The following is a 23,650-nucleotide window of genomic DNA, read 5'->3' on the forward strand; positions in this document are numbered from 1 at the left end:
CACTTCTACTCTTGCCAGGTGCGGTAAAGCACATTTGTAATCTCAGCTAACTGAGAGGCTAAACAAGGAGGGCATCAAGCTAACCTCTGCAATTTATAGAGATCCTGCCTATTTTAAAATCAAAATAAAGAAAGCTGGGAATGTAGCTCAGTGGTACAGCATGCCTAGGTTCAATTCCTAGTACTCAAAACAAAACAAAACAAAATGGCTTCTGAATGGATTCAACTGTATCACTTATAGCACAATTTTTTGGTAATAGAAACTGAACTCAGGAGTTTATACTTGCCAGGCAGGTGCTGAGCCACTAAGCTATAACCCTAGCCCCTCAACTGTAAAACTTCTTAAAAACAAAAAAAAGTCCAAAGTAAGATAGATACAAGAGCATTTCTTTCAGGACGAGGCACGTGGCTCAATGGTAGAACATATGGCTAAAAGGTATGAGGCCCTAGGTTTGTTTCCCAGTGCTTCACCAAAAAAAAAGAAATACAAACTGTTCTTTGTGATAATGACAGAATAAGCATATATGAATAAAATTATATATGTATAATATATACAAACATGTTTTTTGAGAAAAAAGTCAAGTATTAGTGACAATCTAACTCAATCCCTGACTCTAATCTTTCACATTCCAGAATTCTCTACTCAAGACACCGTTTTAACTCTCATCTTCTCTCTACTGCTATCATTATAATCAGATAAACTTTTAACTATTAAATTATGGTTTTCTGTGTGTCACATAAAAAAAGACATGTTTGTACTAACACCTGTGATACTTTATCTTAAGACCTTAACTGGGGAAACTGAATCATTTAGAACAGTAACTCTCAATTGGGGGCAGTTCTGTCAGGAATATTTGTCAATATCTGGAGACATTTTTGATTGCCACAACTGGGAGAGAAAGCAATGCTACTGGCATCTAGGGGGTAAAGTCACCAATACAGATAAATATCCCGTAAAACACAGAACCACCCCCTGCAACAGTTAATTGACCCCAAATACCAAACATCAGTGCCAAGGTGAGAAACCCTAACTTAGCAGAATATCCAAGAACACACTATATTCAGTCTGGCATGGCCGTGTACATCTGTACTTCCAGCACACAGGAGACTGAGGCAAGAGGATGACCAGGAGTTCGAGGTCTGCATGAGCTACATAGTGAATTCAAGGCCAGCCTGAACAATGTAGTGAGACAATGACTCAATGGAAAAAGCTTACTATACTATTATTTTGGGTTCTAAAACCTACTTTAACTTCTGTACCTTCAACTATCAAAATCAGGAAAGTGGTTTCATTTCTGGATCTGGAATTTTGTCGTTATGTCACTTTACAAAACATGTACAGGGCTGGGGATTTAGCTCAGTGGTTTAGGCTTCTGCCTGACAAGCACGAGGTCATAAGTTCGATCCACAGTACCAAAACAAAAAACAAAAAACATGTATAAATTTAACACAGCTTCTTTCATAACATAAATGATTCAGAAGTACTACACTAAAAAAAAAAAAAAAAAAAAAAAAAATGGATCAGGGATTTAGCTCAGCTGGCTCAAGCACTTACCTGGTAAGTGTGAGGTCATGAGTTCCATCCCCAGTACAAACAAAACAAAACAGCAGAAGTACAACACTGAGCTTGACTCTAGTCATTTTACAATCAATCCGGTATTCTCTGTTGATATCATAGACTATTTCAGCCTACTGAGCTCAGGAAAGGATAAATATTAACGTAATGAAGCTATCCATACCTCTGGTGAAAAGCAAAGCATTTGAAAGGCAGACACAAGACAGTAAAATGGGGGTCCCAACTTATCAGCAGTTTTTTGGTTCCTGGAAGTTTTTTTTTTTTTTCTGGAAGTTGTTTTCAGGGTTCTTTTGGTGGTGGGGGCAGTACTGAGGATTGACTCAAGGGAGTGCTTTGCTATATCCTCATCTCCTTTTAAAAATTTAAGATTGGGTCTAAATTGCCCAGAATGGCCTTGAACTTAATCTCTTGCCTCGGTCTCTTTTTTCAATTTTTTTGAGACAGTCCCTCTATATAGCCCAGGCTGCCTCAAACTTGCGCAGCAATCCTCCTGCTTCTGCCTCTCAAGTCAGCCTCCTGAATAGCTGAGGTTACAGGCATGTGCCCACTGTGTGTAGTGTGGCTCCTGTTTAAAGGCAATATAATCCCTGTTGTACTTCTTTTTAATCCAACCAAGCATGAGTAAGGTCATCAGCGTATCAGTGAGTCTGATGTGAACTCTATATCAATACATGGAATATGATTTCTGAAAGTACTGCTGAGAAGCAGATTCCAAAGATACAAAGAATAAAGATAAGGGCCCGGCTTTGCAGCTCAGCCACAAATGTGCATAGCTCTCTCCTATTGGTTCTACCATTGAAGACCTTAGGTGCACCAAGGCAATAAATTAAAAAGGGTGCAATGCTGTGAGCTTGTAGCCCTAGTTACTTGAGGATCACTTAAGCCAGGAAGGAGTTTCAACACAGGGAGACCCTGTTTCAAAAATCAAAGAAGAAAAAGACTTTACTGACCAGAAACTTACAAAACTTTGGTCTCTTTCCAATCTCTATATATCACTGACATCAGAATGGTTAATAGAGTACACCTAAATCAATTCTCCTATTTTAGACATGAGAAATCTGAGAGAAACTCAGAAATTAGACTTGCTAATGTCAAGTTAAAATCCACACTTCTAGAATTCTGGTTAAGTCCTTCTCCCTTACCACATTATCTTTGCTAAAAACTGATGCAGAAAACTGCTACAGAATTTTTTGGACACACAGAGATAGAATTGAAAGTAACAGTGAAGCTGACTTTCAGTCTTATTAAAAGAGATCTCAATTTTTTCCCATTGTTTTTGGAATAACAGTTCTGTTATGCAGCTCCTCTATTTCTTTCCCTTGTAGAGGGGCTTAAATGAAAATTTAAAGTACTAGCAAGGGACATAGCTCCGCAGGCTTAACTGTCAGCCTGGCAACTGCAAGGTTCTGAGTTCAATCAATCCCCAGTACAAAAAAAAAAAAAAAAAAAAGAAAATTTAAAATATGCCTAGCATCCTCAAGATCCTTGGTTCGATCCCCAGTGTTACAAAATAATTAATAATAAACAATAAAGGAATAAAAAGAGATTTCAATTAAAACCAGGCAAAATACAAACAACCTGAGAGAGCCCATTTGAAGAATGATACATTAGATATGGTAAATTATTTTTTAATCATCTTAATTACAAAATAAAGTTTTAAAAAATCTAAGTAAGTCTATTAAGTACTATAACATTTAAAATTCTCTTAATAATCCTAAATATCCAGAATTGCTTTCATGATACAATTCTTACTGATAACAAGTTTTCAGTAGTTGGCACTACATCCTAGGCATCTTCCACTTTCCTGTTTTACAGATAAAAAAACAAAGGCTAAAAAGGCTAAATAGGGCTGGGGATTTAGCTCAGCAGCACAAGTGCTTGCCTGGCAAAGCGCAAGGTTGTAAGTTCAATTCCTGGCACCAAAAAACAAGAGGCAGTAGGGACTGAGGATATAGTTCAGTGACACAGGGCTCGCCTAGTATATGTAAAGCCCCAGGTTTAATCTAAAGCAAAAACAAACAAAACCAAAAAATCCCCAAACAATAACATCAACAACTCCCCCCAAAAAACAAGGTTAAGAAACTAGCGCGATCTGTTGCTACAACTTGAAGTAAAAAAAAAAAAAGAAAGAAAGAAACTAGCCCGAGGCCACACAAATGCAAAATTGTAAGAGTTAAGTTTGACCTCATGTCTGGCTAATTTTTCACTATTTTGCTATACTGCTTCCAGTGACACTGCCTGCAACCTAACATGTATCCAGGGGACCTTCACTGATTACAACATTACCACACTTAAGAGACCACTGGCATGGCTCCTGATAGCCACTAAGTGAATAACCTGCCTCAAATCACAGATCCATTAGTTCTTCCAAAGGAACCAGGCCTGGATGCCCTGCCTCCTAGTATAGCCCTCTTCCTCTTCCTCTTAGCCTACCCAGAGAAAATGGAAGGTGAACCTTCAAGGTGCATAGAAGTCTATCCTTTATCCACATAAGAGTAAGGAACATTAACACTGATGCTTATCTAAGAACTACAAACTCAACAATTAAATATTACCAAACATTGCTGAGGCATCCACTAACAGTTAACATACAAATAGGGTTTCTAAGATGAAAGAAGCTATAATTGATGTGATGAAAAAATTAACACCAAATACACATAGTAAAGGTAAAATTCAAACCAGGCATGGTGGTGCATGCCTGTAATTCCAGCACTCACTCCAGAGGCTGAGAGAGGAAAATATATGTGAGTTCAAGAATAGTCTGGTTACACAGTGAGTTCAAAGTCAGACTAAATTACATAACAAGACCTTGTTTCAAAAAAACAAAAACAAAGAAAAAAATGGGAGGAAGGGTACAGTTTCCATCTACACATGGATCTCAACTGCCTGCTAGTCAGGTCTAGATTCACATGGCTTCTATCTCTATCATATATTTATGTTCTTGATTTTGTTATACTTAAGTATCAATTTTACTTACTCTATCCAAGCATCATTTTACCCATGTCCAAATGAATGCTTTTGTAGAACTATTGTTTTAATAATTTTTCAAGTTTATGTAATCTCCATCCTGGTCTCTCAATAAACTTCCCTGAATATGCATTTAGAGAGCTTATAAAATAATTTAGAAAAGGTTAAAAACTTTGAGAGTGAGAAGCTAAGTTATATGAAATTTTCTGTAAATGAGATCTTCAAATAGTTACATACTTAATAAAAGGGAGAGAAACACAATTCCAGTTTTAAAAAGAAGCTAAACCAGTCACGGTGCTACACTTTTGTAATCTCAGCAACTCAGAAGGCTGAGACAGGAGGATCTTTGCAAGTTTGAGACCAACCTGGGCTACAAAATGAGCTCAAGGCCAGCCTAAACTGCAGTGTGACCCTGTCTCAAAAAGACAAAAAAAAAAAAAAAAAAAAAAAAAGAAGCCAGACTACAACAAATGAGAAAAACCAGGTATAACATTTTATTGCAAGCATCAAATCCTTAGGAATTTACAGCTGCAAAGGGTAACTTAGTAAATTTTAAAACCTGTAATGTAAGTTAAATTCTCATTTACTCAAAATTAACTATGACGCAAAGTAAAGTGCAATGAAAATTTCCAAACAAAATACAGGCAAGACTGTACTATGTAAACAGCTGGGCAAAGTGGCACACACCTACAATCCCAGCACTTAGGAGGCTTTAGCAGGAGGATTGCTCTGCGTTCAAGGCCAGCCTGGGCTACATAGTGAGTTCAAGTTCAGCCTGAACTACATAGTCCGATCCTGTTTTAGAACAAACAACTGTGCAAGTATTCTATTGTCTTATATTCTCTTAAAACTCACTTGGCCAAACCATCCTGAAGATCAGTATCTCAAAATGTATTTAAACCAGGACTTATTATGTGACCTTTTAATTGCTGCAATTCAGAAAGTATTTAAAAATAAAAGTTTAAAAACTTATTACAATCCAGCACAACCCAATAAAAGGCCTTGGGAATAGAGAAGACATGAAACACAGGTACCTCATAGTTTGAGAGAAAATCTAGTAATTCTGATTGAGATGGGATGTAGAGAAGTGGTTTCATCACTCGGCGGACAAACTTCTCAATGTAAACAGCACTCATGGGGCCTTTATACTCGATTGGTCCAAAACTAGTACCAAAAAAATGAAAAGAAAAAATAAAAACAATCCATCATGCATTAAACCTATAATATATAGCAAAAATAATCAACATCACAAATGAAATAGCTTGGTTTCATATCTGAGTGGTTTACACAGAGGTAAGCAGCTTGCTTCGCACAGGGGATTGACTGGAGGGCTAAGAATCAGCCTCAGGTAAGGAGAGATACAAGTGGCTGGTTACTCTTCCATGAGCTTAATTCAACTGCAAACTAAATTTTTCTGAAGGAAAAGTTAATTCCAATATTTCTTTACAAATAAAAACAAAAAAAGGCAGCCTTGGAAACTGACTACATGCTAAAAGATGTCAGGATCTTTTCACAATTCAAGGCAGGTAGGCAGACTGAGTTCTTTTGTATGTTATTCTGACATAAGAAACAACTTGAGAAGTTGGCCATTGGCTTACTAAAAAGTAGTTATTAAATATTCCCATAGGGGCTGGGTGTGGTGGCACATGCCTGTAATCCCAGTACTAAAGAGGCTGAAACAGGAGGATTGCTGTGGGTTCAAAACCAGCCTGAGCTACAAAGTTAGTTTAATGCCATCCTGAACTGAATAGTGAATCCCCGTCTCAAAAAGACAAAAATAAGCACCAGGGATATTAGCTCAGTGGCATAAGCGCCTGCCTGGCTAGCGCAAGGTCCTAAGTTTGATTCCCCGTACCCAAAAAAAAAGACAAAAATAAACAAACATTCCCATAGGTATTTATACAAGAGATCACTGAATGAACCTTCTACCTATTTAAAGCTTTACTACAACAAAAACAAAAACAAAACAAAACAAAAAAACTAGGCAAAAATGTGTTCAGGGAAAAGTATAAATGACCTTTCTTCCTTTCTTTCCTTAGAGACACAGGAATTTGATCCAGTACTGCAAAGTAATGCTACCACCATTCAATTTCCTCTTAAACTAACCTGAATTCTTACCTGCTCTCTCAATCTCACACAATACAGATAAATATAATTGGATGGTTGATGAAAGTGTGGGGGAGGCATGTAAAATTTGTGAAATTCAGCAACTCCTTTACCATTCTTTAAAATTCACACTGGGCTTAAAATCAACATAGACAGCACAATACTATAACAAGTATAAAAATTCACACACACACATATATTGAAATAAACAATTCTTCAGTGTATATTTCACAATATGATGTCAATGGTATGAGAGTGAAAACAGCATTCTACATGCACAGCTGGGAGACAAAGCTAAGAATCCCATCAATTCAACTTTCATCAAATATCAGTTCAGTTTAGAAATTACCAGTATTCCCAATCAACAATTTTTAACTTATAGGAAAAAAAATGAAAAAGCAGATCTGATAACTCATTTTAACAGAAAGGAGTCAATCAGCCCAGAAGTCTCATTTACTCAAACCAGCAGGCTTTGCTGAGTTACACTGGTGGGACTTTGGAAGTATCCTAAAGACCTGTAAAGGCTAACAAAATCCTGTAAAGCAGGATGTGGGATACATTTTACCTACAAATTACAGCCATTACCACAGGACATGCTGACCTGGTGTAGCTAGTTCTGACACAAGGTTCTGAGAACCACCTCCCTGGGGCCTCAGACCCATAATAAGCTTCCTTTGGACTTGTCAATACAAACTGAAGACGCATGCTTTTCCAAAACAGAAAAGCCTATTAGCTTCTTTAAGTAGCTACTATGAGACAAGCCAGTATAACAAACTCAAGCGACAGTAGTGACAGAAATATACAATAAGCCGAGGATTTAGCTCAGCAGCATAAGCACTTGCCTGGCAAGCATGAAGTCATGAGTTCAATCCCCCGTACCAAAAAAACCAATAGCAGTACTCTGCTCAATAATGAGACCCAATGAACACATCTTTGAGCACTAATAACCAGAAGAACCTATGTTTCTAAGAGCTGACAGCTAACAGAAACATTCATGTGTGTATCTATATAAAAGGTCTGGAGGCTTGTCAAATAAAACATGAAAAAGCTACCTTTTGGGAACTTCTGTGCCTTGAGACTGTTTTAGGCACAATGAGAGTGCCAAGTGCTGAAATGAGTAGTAAGGAGTCTGACTCAAAAAGTAAAACTCTTCCTCTGCAAAACAGGAGGTTTGAACTATGTATTACTTGAGTTCCTTTCATGTTCTTTCAATCTTTCTAAAAAGCTGGGGAGAAGGGAACAATATAAGACAATATCATATCTCAAAATAACATTTGTACTCATTTCGAGGGAACTGTTCTGATTTTAATGTCACATCAAGTCCACCTGTGGGCAGCTTGCAAGGACTAGTAAGCATCTGAGCACTTTTCAAATGCCATAGAGTAATGCAGAGGCCTCAACAGGGCAAGGATATCATCCCTCCCAGAGAAGACTCATTAACTTTCAAGTATAGCACCTTATGCTTCTCTTCAAAAAGAAAAACATAATCCTGAGAATTACTGTGAAAGTATTCTTATATTGTTAAAAAAACAAAAACAAGAACAGAAACCTGTACTTTAACCTTCAAAGTGGAGGCAGAACCTCCAAAAGTAGGGTGGGAGGGTCCAAAATGTTCTTGTTTTTAGGTTTTTGGCTTGTCTCAGGAATTGAACCCAGGAGTGCTCTTTTTACTCAGCTGCATTCTCAACCCTTTTCAAATTTTTTGAGATAGGTTCTTGCTAATTTGCCCAACCTGGCCCCAAATTTGAAATCCTTCTGCCTCAGCCTACCGAGCAGGTGGGATTACAGGTGTGTACTATAGCACCCAAGTCAAAAGTGATCATAACAGTCCCCAAGCAAAAATTGATAATAGCTAGAAAATGGGTAATATCACTTTGGTCCAATACTATCAATTATTTCTGGGAAACAATATCACAGAAGAGTGTGGTAGAATGGGACAGAATATTTATAAATGACAGAATACTGATGCTTGCTATAAAATCCAGGAAGTTCAGAGGCAGGGAAAAAGAAACTCTAAAAAGGGTTGGGAATTTAGCTCAGTGGCACAGTGCCTGCCCAGCAAGCATGAGGTCCTGAGTTTGATTCCCAACAACCCCCCCCCAAAAAAAAAAAGTCTAAAAAGTAAAGATCTTAGGCCAGGGATTTAGCTCAGTGCTGCAGTGCCTGCCTGACAAGCTCAAGGTCCTGAGTTTGATTTCCAGTACCCAAAAAAAAAGGGAAAGATTTTGCTACTTGTGGTGGTATATGCACCTTAAGGCCAAGTGCAAGAAAATCAACGTGTGTTCAAGGCCAATTGTACTAAACAAAGCCCAAACTCCATCTGCCTCCAGAAGCCTTCAAGCCAGATTCAGGCAGGACTTAACATCCACATCAGGCATCCACAGTCTATACAGTATTCCAATATCAAAAATCAGTACTTTCATAGCCAAAGAAGCACCTTAAGTAGGATAAATACTGTAGGTAACCTCTTGTGCCCTCAGGTCAGATGAACTCATCCGAAGACACAAATTTTTTTTTTATCTTTTTCTTTTTTATCAGTACTGGGGATCGAACTCACAACCACACACTTGCAAGACAGGCGCTTATGCCACTGAGCTAAATCCCCAGCCCCGACAAAATTTATGAAACTAGTTTTTTAGTCTTTTTGTAATTTGATAATTGTAGACCAGTAGTTAAGTTTCTTCCCAAATGAAAAGATGTTATATCCTTCTTGACCACTTGATGTTTGCAAGGTACAGAATGAAGAATTTTGTGTATTTTTGTATTGTAAAACACTTTTTAAGTATCTGAAATATATAGGCATTCCATGGAGTAATTCTTAGTTTCAATAACAATGGTGCAATATATACAATGACATAAACAATATTTACAAAAGTGTCACAAAGCAATTTAGGAACTAGTATTCCTGCCTGATCTGAGATCCTTTGCTGTTTTATTTTGCCGTATTTCATTTTAGTGTATTTTAGGGTTTGGGTTTTTAGTTTTTTGGTACCAGGAATCGAACCCAGGGCCCTGTGCTTGCCAGTTAGAAACTATGCTTCTGACTACATTCCCAGCCCATCAACCTTTGCTTATAAAAAGGAGACAGACACCCATAGAAGGAAAGAAACCAAAACAAAGTAATTATACACAGTTAAATCAAAGTTCTTTTTTTTATTTTTTCTGCTTATCTGTATTTTCTCAATTTTCTACAGTGAATATTTAATACTTTCAAATACAACAGATTTTTATATGTTGAACTTTACTGAAATTAGAAACACTACTGAAACGTTCTTACCTCCGATGATACAGATGTATTACAGGAAAATAAAAGAAATGTTTCTGTTTTCTGCATTTCCCCTGGTTCCACCAACAGTTAATTGCCACAAACAACACCTGCAGAACCAAAAAAGGTTTTCAAATGACTATGAATAGCAACTGAACAGTTACCAAAATTTAAATGATGAAATTATAAAAGTGGAACTAGTCCTCGCTCACCGAAAAAAACATAAAAAAAAACTGTTTCAAGTTTCAAAGGTCATCACTATTTTAAAAACAAAACAAAACACACAAAAAGCCACAAGAATAAAGACAGATTCTTCTCAATATTCAACTAGAACTTAGACTCTGGCCCTACAGGAACATTATTTGCTTTGTATTTTAAAAATGAAGCCAGAAATGGTGCTAAATATCTGTAATTCTAGCACTCTAGGAGGCTGAGGCAAGAGGATGACAACTCTGAACCCAAACTAGATAACTTAATGAGTTAGTATAATCCTATCTTAAAAATAAAAATAAAAAAGGATTAGGGATGTAGTCTAGTGTGAAGGCCCTGGGTTCAATCTCCCCTATATTACCTCCTTACAAAAGAAATTTTAAAGTGAATGAATGCTAAGGAGCTTTTCTAAGTATGAACACACTAACACTTAGAAGGATATGTCTTTGAGGCTAACTATATAGGCTTGCCTTTCAAGAGCAAGGAGGACATACGGTTCAGACCGCAGTACCACACACTTAAAAACCTAACAACAGAAAGTAATGTCTTTCAACTGTCAAGCTCAGCATATGAAAATGTTATTGAGAGCCGGGCGTGGTGGCTCATACCTATAATCCCAGCACTTGGGAGGCTGAGCAGGAGGATCGTTGTGAGTTTGAGACCAGCCTGGGCTACAAAGTGAGCCCAAGGCCAGCCTGAATTGCATAGTGAGATCCTGTCTCAAAAAGACAAAAAAAAAAAAGAAAATGTTATTGCAAGCAAGATACCACACAATGGGTATGGCTGGACATCCCCATAATACCAACTATTTCAGGAAGCTGAGGTGGGAAGATTACAAATTGGAGCTCAGGTTGGGTAACTTAGCAAGGTCTATATTTAAAAAAAAAAAAGGGTAAGGATATAGCCCAGTGGTAGAATGCTTTCATGACATCCACAAGGCCCTGGGTTTGATCCCCCAGCACAAATGTCAAAGGACTATTTTTAATGACTATTTTAGACACTGAAACAGATAACCAATGGTTTTAAACTATGATAGTACTGACCACTAAACCATGGAATATACAGTCCACCAAGAAAAATATTTATCAAGAAAAAAAATCTGTATAAATATTTTAATACTAAATTTACTGAGATAGCATCAGATTAATACAAGTTACCGTGTGCCTCTACACAAGGGGTACTCAAAGTGGTGGCTATTCACTTCCAGATATCTATTACTATGGTGACCAGCTGAAGTGTACAGGTTTTTTGGGGGTCAGCTTCTGTTTGTCTCTCTACATATATTTATCTTTTTAAATTATTTTGTTTTTGTTTTGTACTTTTTTGACACAAGGCCTCACTATGCAGTTCAGGCTGGCCTTGAGCTCACTTTGTAGCCCAGGCTGGTCTCAAACTTGCAAGGATCCTCCTGCCTCAGCCTCCTGAGTGCTAGAATTACAGGTGTGCACCGTGTTTGGCTATATTTTTCTCTTTCTTTCTTTCTTTCTTTCTTTCTTTCTTTTTTTTCCTTCTTTCTCATCTTTAAGGTAGCTGAAGTATTTAGGCAAAAATGTCCCTAAGTCTGCAAATTATTTTAAAATGTACCAAAAATAAGATGGATTAATGTATGCCTTAGAGCAGAGTTTCCCTACTTTGGCAATACTGTCACAGCAGGCTGAATGGACAGAAGGGTTTTGTCATGAGAGAATGTACTAAGCATACATGTAGGATGGTGTAGAGTATTTAACAGCTTTCCCTGCATTGATACCAGAAACCAAAAGCACACTCCCTCAAGTAGTGACTACCAAAATGTCTCCAGCCAAATGTGGTTACACGTGCTGCCATTCCCAGCATTCTGGGAGGCTGAAGTAGGAGGATGGCAAGTTTAAGCCAGCCTAGCCAATTTAATAAAACCTCATTTTGAAATAGAAAATTAGAAAGAAAGTGGGGGGCTGGGAACACAGCTGAATGTGAAGACTCTAGGTTCCATCCTCAGTACTCCCCCCCCAATATCCTGGGGGCATGGAGGCAGCGGAAACAGTCTCTAGCAGAGACCCTTAGGATTAGAAGACTGGTTACATCAACACATGACAAAATAAGCATAAAGAAAAGTCAACAGATGCTAGACACAGGGGCACTAACCTATGGTCCCAGCTATGGGGAACACTAAGGCAGGAAGATGGAAAGTTCAAGTCTGGGCATCTTTAGTAAGATTCTGTCTTAAAATTTTAAAAAGGTGAGGGGTGGGAGGGAGGATGCTAAGGATGTGGCTCAGCAGTAAACAACTTACTTACCATGTGAACCCAGGCAGGCCCTGATTCAATTACCAGCATTGAGGAGTGAAGAATTACCGAGATTTTAAACCTTGAGTATATGTATAAATTTTTCTCTTTTGCTGTATGTTCAAAATTTCTTATAATAAATTACTTTAAAAATGAGGTCAAGGGGCTGGGGATTTAGCTCAGGGGCATAAGCGCTTGCCTTGCAAGCAGGCAGTCATGAGTTCGATCCCTGGTGCCAATAAAAAGGGAAAAGACCAAAAAAAAAGGAAAAAGACAAAAAAAAAAAAAAAAATGAAGTCAAATTACAATTTTAAAAAAAGCAGCCTTCAAATACTACTAACACAACAACATAAATCAAAATCTAGTGGCAACTTTTCAGAATTCCTTTTAAAAGAATCTACTAAGGAAAAAAAATACCTCTTCTCAGGGATGGCATCTCCCACATTTTTACTCAAAAATTGGCCACAATCTACCATTTTGCTAATTTTACTAAGCAATATGCTTTAAAAGATTTTTTGCCTATTTCTAAAAATAAACTTTTTCCATCCTGAGCAAATATATGCAACAATAAACTCTCGACTTGGAAGGAATTGAAATTTTTTTTTAAAAAAGCATCATCAGTGACTGTGAATAGTAACAGAACTTCTATGAGCTACTGCCTATAGCCTGGGATGTTTTAAAAAAAAATTTTAGTACTAGGAATCAAACTCAGGACCTTGAGCTTACCAGCAAGCACTTATACCACTGAGCTATTTCCTTGGACCAGCCTGGGATCTTTATCAAACTGCTCAGCCCCTCTTCTAAGCCTGAGGTTCCACTTCAGAAAAGCAGGGCTAAAAGCATCAGTGTACAGAGTTGCTGTGAGGATGAGCCCTGCCTACCACACTGAAATACTGTTGTTACTATTATTCCAATGTTACCACTAGGAAGACACACTGCTTAAACAGAGATCAAAATAACACTAATTTACGCTTAACCTGAAATATAAGATTCCCCTCTTGTTCTCACATGAGATCTTTATTTTGTATATTCAGAAATGAGGAATAGCTGACAAAAGTGATTTCTTCCATGCTTACACACTGTTTGCCTCCCAGTGTTCCACTGAAATTTTGTTTCCTCTCTGAAATTATCTACCAGCTTGGTGATTACTAGTCATTTTTAAGGTGGCAGGTGAGGGAAAGGAATAGGTACATTCCAGAAGAACACAGAACACAAAATGCATTCCCCCATCTCTTCCGGAACCAGGCATTAATGTTCTTTGTAGGGACCCTGGCAGACATTCTGTAGTGCTTGAAACTGCTCTTTCCAGGGAAAGCCACTCTTATTATTCACAGTAGTTCTAAGGGTCTGCCAAACACCAATGTTGGCTTAAAATCTGTTTGTCCTATCCTAACCTGACTCCATTTCAATGTGACTCTTAAGCATGGCTGCTGTTATGTTCACTGACTCTGTCAAGCACACAATTTCCGTCTAAACTGAGGGTAGAAAGGGCTTTGGGAAATAATTATAACGCCCTCATCAATTATCTGATTATACACATCTTTTTTGGTTTTTTGAGCAGGGTCTGGCTAAGGAGTTCAGGCTGGCCTTCAACTCATTATGCTGCCCAAGCTGGTCTCAAACTTGTAGTGCCTCAGCTTTCCTTCTGCCTCGCTTTCCAAATGCTGGGGTTATAGGCATCTGCCACTATACCCAGAATCAACACATATCTTCATCAGTTTGCTTTGGTAACTATCCTACTCATCATGGCCATTCTACACAAAGGTAGAAGGACCTGCTTTGTCCAAGTATTTACTTACTAATACATATAAGATTTAGATATATAAACTGGGGATTTAGCTCAGCGGCGTAAGCGCCTGCCTTGCAAGCGCACAGTTCTGAGTTCGATCCCCAGTACAATAAAATAATAATAATAATACTAAAAGATTTAGCTATATATTACTTTCCTTTCTTCTCACATCTTTTAAAAATGAAGAGTGCACTAAACTATTTTAAAATTATATGTGTAGGGAAGTTTTATCACTTAGGAATTGTTTTTGAGGACTGAAAAAAAGGACATCATAAAATACTTATTTTCTCAATGGCAAATGGGATCCACTGGGCTGAAAACCACTCCCCTAACAGACGACTTACTTACCAATGTATCCTCTCATACAGTCCAAAGGTGGCATTCATTAAACAGTGGTTGAGCTATACATTTTGGTTTATACATTAAAAAGGTCAGTTTTGTTACAAAGTAGTCATATTATACACAAATTTCTATGTAAAATACCTAATTACCAAATATCAAATGGATATAATGCAAGAACTAGATTTTAGTCCCCTACTCCTGAAACTACAGTTTCATAGCACAGAATGAGTACTGGCCTACATCTCAAGATGCAGAATTTGTTCCTGTTCTTGTCTCTGAGTGTAACCAGCACAATCAGAAATCCTTTCTCTACAAAAGGCCCTAAAAATGACAAAGTACTCCTGTAAAACTGTCAGTTCAGGAAGGTGTCTCTTTTAAGTTTTTAGGCTGAAAGTCAGCATTACCTGGTCAGAAAGCTGGCTTGCTGCCTGCTCAATTTCTGTCCTGACAGTGATGGACTGGCCACACCATGGAGCATAGAAGAACAGCAGTACCACCTCCGAATCCCGGCGAATGTGCTCTGCATAATCCAGCTGCCCCTGGAAGAGGTCAAGGACCGGAGACTTCGAGGAGAAAAAGCTCACAGGTGGTTTTGCAGGTATTATCACATCTTTTGCTCGACTAAAAAAGAGCAAACACAAACAAGATTGCTTAGTTTATCTTCTTCTAACAACAACTTTGTGTGGAAAGAGAATGAAGTTTTTAAAAAAAGGCCTCTTTTGAATAAGAAAATGAGTCCCCAAATCACTGTCCTGAAGTAAAAAGGAATATACTTTGCTAAGGCAAATCTGGCCAAGTCTGCAGACAAAATAACACTTTGGAAATGATTTTCTGGTATTCCCTACCCCAGTGTATCTGGAAGAGTAGTCCAGAGCTTTGCCGCCTACACTCCAAAGATTCCATCCCTACCTCTCTGTGGCCTGGTTCTCCATAGAACTCACTGGTCCCCGGGGTTTTAGAAACATTATCTGAACTCAGAAGTATGGGGAGGGAGCATACATGTCAGCACTAGCAAGACTTCTTATGAGAGATGCATATAGTTTTTTTTTTTTTTTTGTCTTTTACCTTTTTATCGGTACTGGGGATCGAACTCACGACTGCCTGCTTCCAAGGCAGGCACTTATGCCGCTGAGCTAAACCTCCAGCCCCAAGAGATGCATCTAATTGATTCAACTTTGAAAAAAGAAAATTTGTTAGAATTGGCCTGTACTGAAATGAACAAATATGGATAACTGCATGTATGTTTAAGTATGTAAGATTGATAACCATATTACTAAGTTTTTAATGGATAGCTGAACAGAACTGTTTGTAGTCTCACTGTTTGAATCCCCACTTTATAGGTTTCACTTTTCTATCTTGAACAACTATTTGTAAGAGGACAATTTATTTTTTCTTTGAAAGTATGTATTATTTCAAGCCAGGGGTGGTGGCTCACGCCTGTAATTTCAGCACTTGGGAGGCTGAGGCAGGAGGATCCTCGCAAGTTCGAGACCAGTTTGGGCTACAAAGTGAGCTCACGGCCAACCTGAACTGCATAGCGAGATCCTGTCTCGAAAAAAGTATGTATTATTTCTACCCATTTTCTGTTTTGTGTAGTCTTCCTTTAAATAAAATTTTATAAATAAAATAAATTTTAAAAAAAGAATTAGCCTATATTTACCTAATGCATCCAGGTAAAAGTATTAACATTTCTCCAAATGTATCATAATCTAAAGAGTAAGACAGACTCATAACAAAACAATAGCCTATTTTACTGGAGAAGAGCTTCTCTGAACACCTCAGGCCTCTTTGTGTGGAAAGAGAAGAAGTTTAAAAGAAAAAGCCTCTTTTGAATAAGAAAGTAAGAGTCCCCGAATCACTGTCCTTAAGTAAAAAGGAATATACTTAAAAAAAAAAAAAAACAAGGAAGAAGTCAGGAGGAGAAAGAAAACACTGAACAAATGGTCAAACACTACAGACTAGCCATCACTCTCCCCCTGACAAAAACAGGTTGCAGGGCTGGGAATTTAGCTCAGTGGCCTAAGCACCTGCCTGGCAAACCTGAGATCATAAATTCAATCCCCAGAACCACCACCAAAACAAAACAAAACAAACAAACAAACAAACAAATAAACAGGTTGTAGCTGAGGCACTATCCCCCTCACATTAAGGGACCTACATATTTTGAGCTACCCATATATCTTCTGCTCTAAACAGCAATTTAGCTAGGAAACAGAGCATATAAACAGCAATATAGCGAGGAAACAGAGCATATAAAAATGGAACCCTAAAAAAAAAAACCTAAAAAAATGCCAGATTAACCCCAAAATGGTAAAAAAGGTCCAACACAAGAACAAAGCCCAGAAGCTACAAATGGCAAAAAGCAGCCAAAAGATTTAATGGCAATCATATCAATATTAAATATAAAAGGACTAAACAAACTAATCTAGAGGAAAAGGCTGCCAGTATAGAGCAAAATCCAACATACAGTTATCTAAAAGAGATGTATTTTAAATATAAAGACATTGGGTAGAAGCATAAAAATGAGAAAAGATAAAACCATATTAACAGTAAGGATAAGAAAGCTAGCATAAAGAAAAAAAGAAAGCTAGCATGACTCATCAGATGAAAAAAATACACTGGCACCAAGTCTTACAATTATTACTCCAAAATTAGTGAACAAGACAAACAAAAGACCAACTCAAACATACTATAATTTGGATGAGTCTCAAAATAATTATACTGGTGTAAGTTCAATTCCCCGGGACAAAAAAAAATGCTGAGTGGAAAAGAAAGACTGACAATAAAGAATACATACATGGCTGGACGTGGTAGCTCATGCCTGTAATCCCAGCACTCAGAAGGCTGAGGTGGGAGATCAATGCGAGTTCGAGACCAGCCTGGGCTACAAAGTGAGCTCAAGGCCAGTCAGAACTGCATAGTGAGACCCCATCTCAAAAAAGACCAAAAAAAAAAGAATACATACATGAAGCAAGGGGATAAGTTTGAGCCCAGCCTAGGCAATTAGCGATTCAAGAAGACCCTGTCTGAAAATTTAAAAATCTTAAAAAGGGCTGGGGATGTAGCTCAGTGCAAAGATCTTTGGTTCAATACTCAGTACAGCAAAAACTTTAAAAAGCCAAAAAAAGAATAAAAAAAGGGGAGCACATTAATATAAAATACCAAAACAGAGGAAAAGTGTTAAAAAAAGAAAATTTAAAAAAAAATAAAAAAAGAAAATTTAAAAAGCCAGGTGTGGTGGCACACTCCTATAATCTCATTACAGAAAGCTGAGCTCGTCAGAAATATTAGGCAGTCAGACAGGTCTAGGCCCTCGAAGAAGCTGGCACAGAGGACCAGATGGCTGGTGATCTTGGAGGAAACACACACCTCTTGCTGTGGGCCAGATCTCAAATTAGAAGGCAAAACAAAAGAGTCACTGATCTATAAAGAATGTTTGCTTGCTATGTGACTTGCTACCCCATTTGTCCCTGATTTGGTCAATTTTACCTCAACAGTTAAACTTACTCTTTGACCATAACTCTGTCCCACCTCATGCCATCTACCTGGTGAGTTCCCAGTTCTCCCCACTTTAGACTCACCTCACCTCATTTTTTTATTCCATTGTCTTTCTTTTTTTTGGGTACTGGGGATTGAATTCTCCATCACATGCTTGCCAGGCAGACACTTATGCCACTGAGCTAAATCCCCGGCCCCACCTCATGATTTTACTCTATAAAAATCCCGAGAAAATACAAAACCTTTGGCAACCCATTTGGGACCCCTTCTGTCTCTCCCTCAGACAGAACCTTTCTTTCTCTCAATAAATATTTCTGCTCTTAACTTCTGTTGTTCCTAAAATTCACTCTTCGATTTTAGAGAACATGAACTTGTTCAGGACACATAATAGGTTGGCAGTTTTGTTCCCCTAAAACAATCCCACTTGGGAAGCTGAGGTGGGAGAATCGTTTGCAAGTTTGAGACCAGCCAAGGTTACAAAGTGAGCTCAAGGTCAGCCTGAACTGCATAGCCAAAAAATAAATAAATAAAAGCAGAAATTTAAAGTTGAAGGTGGTGGCATACACCTGTAATCCTAATACAGATAGCGAAATTAGTAGAAATAATACAATCAGAGGTCAGAGCTTTGAAAGGTCAAGGTTGGAAGACAACTGTGACTGGAGGCATATTTTCTGAAGGCCAGACTTCAAGAAAAAGAAGAACTACTCACCCAAATACTTCCCCTAGGGAGGAACAGCAGTGATTAATACTGCAAACAGACACCATTCACCTTAGGGTGGAGGACCAAAGGTCCTTAAAACCCACCCCCCTTCCAGGAAAGTCCTTGTCTATCCCATGTGCACTTGTTATGTAACTTGTTTCCCCATTTGATCTCCATTTAATCAATATTAATCAACCACACTTGTAATCCTGTTGGCTGAACACAGTTTTGTCCCACCGTACATTCATCCTATGATTTTCCACTGGATCAATAGGTGACTATCCTTGTAATCTTACTGATTGATTATAGTTCTGGTCCACTTCGTGGCTTTGCTTAATAAATATCCTTGAGGAGCGGGGTTGCTGGATAACCCACTTCCTGGGCCTCCTTCTGTCCCTCTTAGAGGGGTTCCCCTCAATTAGCTGCTCCTACTCTTAACCTCCATTGTTCATAGAATTCATTCCAACAGAACATGGCGTTTTGGACACCTAGCAGGTTGGGAACTGTATTTCCCCTATATTGCTAGCACTTAGAAAGGTGGGGCAGGAGAATCCAAAGTTCAGAGTCAGTCTGCTACATAAGATCCTGTCTTAGCCAGGCATGGTGGCATACTCCCAGCATTCAAAGGTTCAAGGCTGAGGATAGAGGACCACTGCAAATTGAAGACCCAGCCTGGGTTACCTAGTGAGATCCTGTCTCCAAAAATAAATTTCTTCATTTAAGCTAATATTTCAATTTATATGCAGCCTTTATGTAAAGTATTTTCAAAATCTGAAAAATAATCACTTCCATGATTACTCAAAAAAATATTTCCTTAATAACTGTTACCAAGGGGCTGGGGATTTAGCTCAGCAGCATAAGCGCCTGCCTTGCAAGCAGGCAGTTGTGAGTTCGATCCCCGGTACTGATAAAAAGAAAAAAAGACACACACAAAAAACTGTTATCGTGCTTTAGTCATGTTTCAGACTCAGACACTATTGCAGATGCTGTCAAGCTTATTTTCTAGGGAAGGAAGACAAGCCAACAAACATGTAAACAACTATCAATAAAAGCTCACAAAACTCTGATTAGTGTGTTCAGAGTTAACAATGTTGTAAGATGAACAGGGTACTTTTGACCCCGTGGTGGTGAGAATGTATCATTTAAACAGATACTTGAGCCTGGTGTGGTGGCACATGCCTCTAATGCCAGTACTCCGTAGGCTGAGGCAGGAAGGATGGAGCTTGAGACCCCATCTGGGTTTATAGTGAGTTCAAAATTACCCTGAGAGATATAAGGAGACTGTCTCAAAAACAGACACCTGTGTAAATACAACACAGCAATTCAAAGAGGTGGGACGTTTGACGTGGTGGTGCAGGCCTGAAATCCTAGTATACTGGAGGCCGAAGCAGGAGGATCATGAGGCCACCCTAAACTATATGCCAAGACCCTGTCTCAAAAACAAACAAAAAACAGAGAGGCAGGGAAGGCTCTCCAGCAAAAGAGTGACACATTTTAAAGAGATATAAATTTCTGTTCTTCAGAGAAACTCTTTTTCTGCCACCCAAGCTGCACACTTTAAACTGGAGACAAATTTAGGAATCTGACAGCTCCAGAGGCTAACCAACAACTTGGTATTTTTGCCTGCTGGTTCGGTGGATTTCCTACAGCAAAGGAGACTGATAAAACACACAACCATAGAAACAGTGTCCACTTAATCTCTTCAAATTACTTCACATTTCTGAAAAAAAAAAAAAAAAAACTGCTAGGTCAAAGATATCCTGAGGGGCTGGGGAATTTAGCTCAGCGGCGTAAGTGCCTGCCTTGCAAGCAGGCAGTAGTGAGTTCGATCCCTGGTACCGATAAAAAAGGGAAAAGACAAAATAAATAAATAAATAAATAAATAAATAAATAAAATGTAGTAAGGCACAGTAAATAATAAAAACCCATGTATACATTTATATCTAATACATACACCCATTATATTACTCTTCAAATCAGGGTAAAAGGTGAAGTAAAGAGTATTAAGTTGTGTAGATTTAATAAACAGAAATGCAGGTAAATAAAAACTAAGTACCCAGAAATTACTAACTGTGGCTTAACCAGAAATCAACCTTTTTAAACTACCTGGTTTACACTTAGCTAAGCAACAGTTAATGAAACGGACAAGTTGCTCATTTTGGCCCTAGAGCTATTAATAAAAATTACTTTAAGAATCTCAACTCTAAAGACTCCATTTATTCTTTCGTAAATCTCTGTCCTTATTAAAGATTTGAAAACAAGATACAAATAATCAATTGTACATCAATAAAATAGTATCATAACATCACTGTATCATAAAATCTAAAAAAGTTATCTGAGTCTACTAAGACTGTTACATTTGCCACTAGCATAGAAAGAAGATGGATAAGCAAGCAGCTACTCATAGGCTCACCAGGTAAAGACCTTGTTTGGCCAGCTCTAGAAATTGCGTTTAAACTTCTCCTTCTTCCTGAAATCTCAAAGGACTTTTCTATTAGGTTATGTTGTCTCAGAACAAACAATTTCAGTCAGGTGTGGTGGCACATGCCTGTAATGCCAGCACTCAGGAGAGTGACGTAGGAGAACTGTTGTGGATTCAAGACCAGCCTAGGCTACAAAGTGAGCTCAAGGCCAGCCTGAGCTGCACAGTGAGACCCTGTCTTAAAAAGACAACAAACAAAACAAAAACCAACTTTGAGAGCTGTACAAGCATATATATATATATATATATATTTTTTTTTTTTTTTTAAAAGCTCTACATCCTTGGAGGAGGAAACTGCTCCCTAAATTGAACCCAAATGCCAACTTGTCTTTCTGTATTTTCTTTGTGGAAGACAATGATTCCTGACAATGAAAAGTTCAAATCCAGCTCAGTCACTTATAGGTGTGACAGGTTCTGACTTCTCAAAACTGTACATTGTATTGTACAATTCAAATGAGATCCATGCTAGGCTCTCAAACATTTTAAATTAATAAATGAGTTCAGGCAATCACCAGTTCTCAAGCAGGCATTTGTTAATGTCTAGAGATATTCCTGGTGCACTACTGGGTAAAGGCAAGGGACGGTACTGAACATCCTAGGATGCACAGGACAGCTCCCTACAACAAAGAATTATCTTACCCAAGATAGCAACAGTGCTCAGAAACTCTGATAATATATTACCTGACACAGAGCAAATGCCCAATGATAGTTACTGTAATTTGATCTCTTTCCACTCAAATTCCCAATCTTTTGACACATCTTTGATATGAGGGGCCACATACTGTGCTAAGTCAATGTACTGAGTTGAAATCTCCCTGTTGGCTGACATGACAAGAGGCTGTATCAATGACAAGATTTTATAAACTGCACTCTCAAAAGATACACTTCGGGCCCAAAAAAACCAGCACACCTGAAATTTAAATTCTGTATCTGGCTGGGCATGGTACACCTGTAATCTCAGTACTCCTGAGGCTGAAGCAGGAGGATTGCTGTCTGAGGTCAGCCTGAAGTACACAGCAAGACCGTGTCTCAAAAGATCAAAATAAATAGATAAATTTTCCTTTAAAAAGGCACATTAACCGTCATTCTTCAGCTCACCGTGCTCACTAGTCACGGCTTTTTTCCAGTTCCAGGGGGTTAAAAATACCAAGCTCACCTGACCTCCTGACCTTTGCTCCCTCTACCGGGGTCACTCACTCCCCCCCCCCAAAAAAAAAAAAAAACTTCCCAGGACTGGCCTTTTTCTCTTCTGGGTTGAACCTAAAATCTCATTTCCTTAGGAAGGCCTTTCAGTTCCACCCCCATCCTTTCCTTTCCATGTCTTACTAAAGCCTTTTAAAATGTTTGTTTATTGCCGGTTCAACCCCAGGAGTATACACTTGCTCGCGAAGATCTTAGATTTATTTAAGGAGTGTTGGGCACATAATGAATGCTGATAAATAATCATTAGATCAATGAATGCCACGATTTCCAAAGGAGCCTGGAACCGCTAACGTTTGTGGATCACTACACTGAAGTAGAAGGAATGAAATAAATGAAAACCCAGGGTGCCACAGCCGGAGCAGAAGTGACAGGCACAACCCCCGAGTCTAACAGCTCAAAAGCAGGGCCCACTTCCCTCTGTCCTAAAGCAGGCAGAAGCGGAGCGGGGGGCTCCAAGAAACCTCGCCAGATGGTGCCATGCTAGCCGGGAACGGGAAGTGGGAGGCAGGCTTGGGGAGGGTCAACCCGGTCGCTCCAGGCAAGGTTTGGCCCGACCCCGAAGTTGGAGCCCTCCAGGAGTCGCGGCCCGGGCGGAAAACACAGGGCTGAACCGGGGTCCCAGTCACCTCACCTGCAGGTGAACTTGAGGGCGAGAAGCAGCGCGCAGCCGAGCGCCACGGCTCCGCAGAGCAGCTCTGGCCGCCGGCGCGCCATGAGGGAGGCGCAGCGCAGCCCGCGGCGGAGCCGGCCCGCCCAGGACTCTCCCGTCGGGGCCGGGGTGAGGGAGCCGGAGCCCGCCGGGCTGCCGCCACCGCCACCCTCGTCCTCGGCGTCGTCGCTGCTGCTGTTGCCGCCGCCGCGGCCTCCGCATTCCGACATTACATGCTCCCCGCCGCCGGCTTTATACCGCCGCCGCTGCCGCTGCCTCAGGCCCGGGGGCCCGGCCAGGACCGTCGCTCCCCAATCCCAGAGCCCGCCGCGCCCGCTAACCCGCACCCTCCACGTCAGCCGCGTCGCCGCGGCGTCCCGCCCCCCCACCATGATGTGTGAGCAGACGCCGACTCCGCCGGGCGGTCACGGCCCGGACAAGCCACACCCCCGCGCACAGAGTCAGCGCGCACGCTCGCGCTGTGTGCAGCCGTGTCATCATCCTACAGGTCCCGCCTCCCTCCTACGGAATCTGCGCAGGCGCCGCCCTTGGCCTTAGGAAATAAAGGTCCTGCGGTCTTTCCAGGAGGTACGCGAGTGCTAT

General features: G+C 39.5%; 1 protein-coding gene across 4 annotated transcripts in view; it reads right to left on the reverse strand.

Annotated features, from left to right (window-relative positions):
• Window positions 1–23,395, reverse strand: part of Txndc11 (thioredoxin domain containing 11) — a 66,959-nt gene extending 43,564 nt beyond the window's left edge. The window contains exons 1-4 of one of the 4 annotated variants that reach the window (XR_010039847.1): window positions 23,030–23,395; window positions 14,920–15,136; window positions 9,926–10,023; window positions 5,577–5,706 (exon numbers count right to left, since the gene is read on the reverse strand). Coding sequence is in view for 2 of the 4 variants with exons in the window: in XM_003477759.5 (XP_003477807.2) it covers window positions 5,577–5,706; window positions 9,926–10,023; window positions 14,920–15,136; window positions 23,030–23,277 (693 nt within the window). In the remaining 2 variants the exon portion in view is untranslated. Of the gene's footprint in view, window positions 1–5,576; window positions 5,707–9,925; window positions 10,024–14,919; window positions 15,137–23,029 lie in introns of those variants that run through there. The other 3 variants (XM_003477759.5, XM_063226544.1, XM_063226545.1) reach the window with 3 other exon arrangements.
• Between the last annotated feature and the right edge of the window lie 255 nt (window positions 23,396–23,650).

The sequence above is a fragment of the Cavia porcellus genome, unplaced genomic scaffold (genome assembly GCF_034190915.1).
Source record: "Cavia porcellus strain 051 isolate PalLab524CR breed Dunkin Hartley unplaced genomic scaffold, mCavPor4.1 scaffold_16, whole genome shotgun sequence".
Taxonomy (NCBI): Eukaryota; Metazoa; Chordata; class Mammalia; order Rodentia; family Caviidae; genus Cavia; species Cavia porcellus.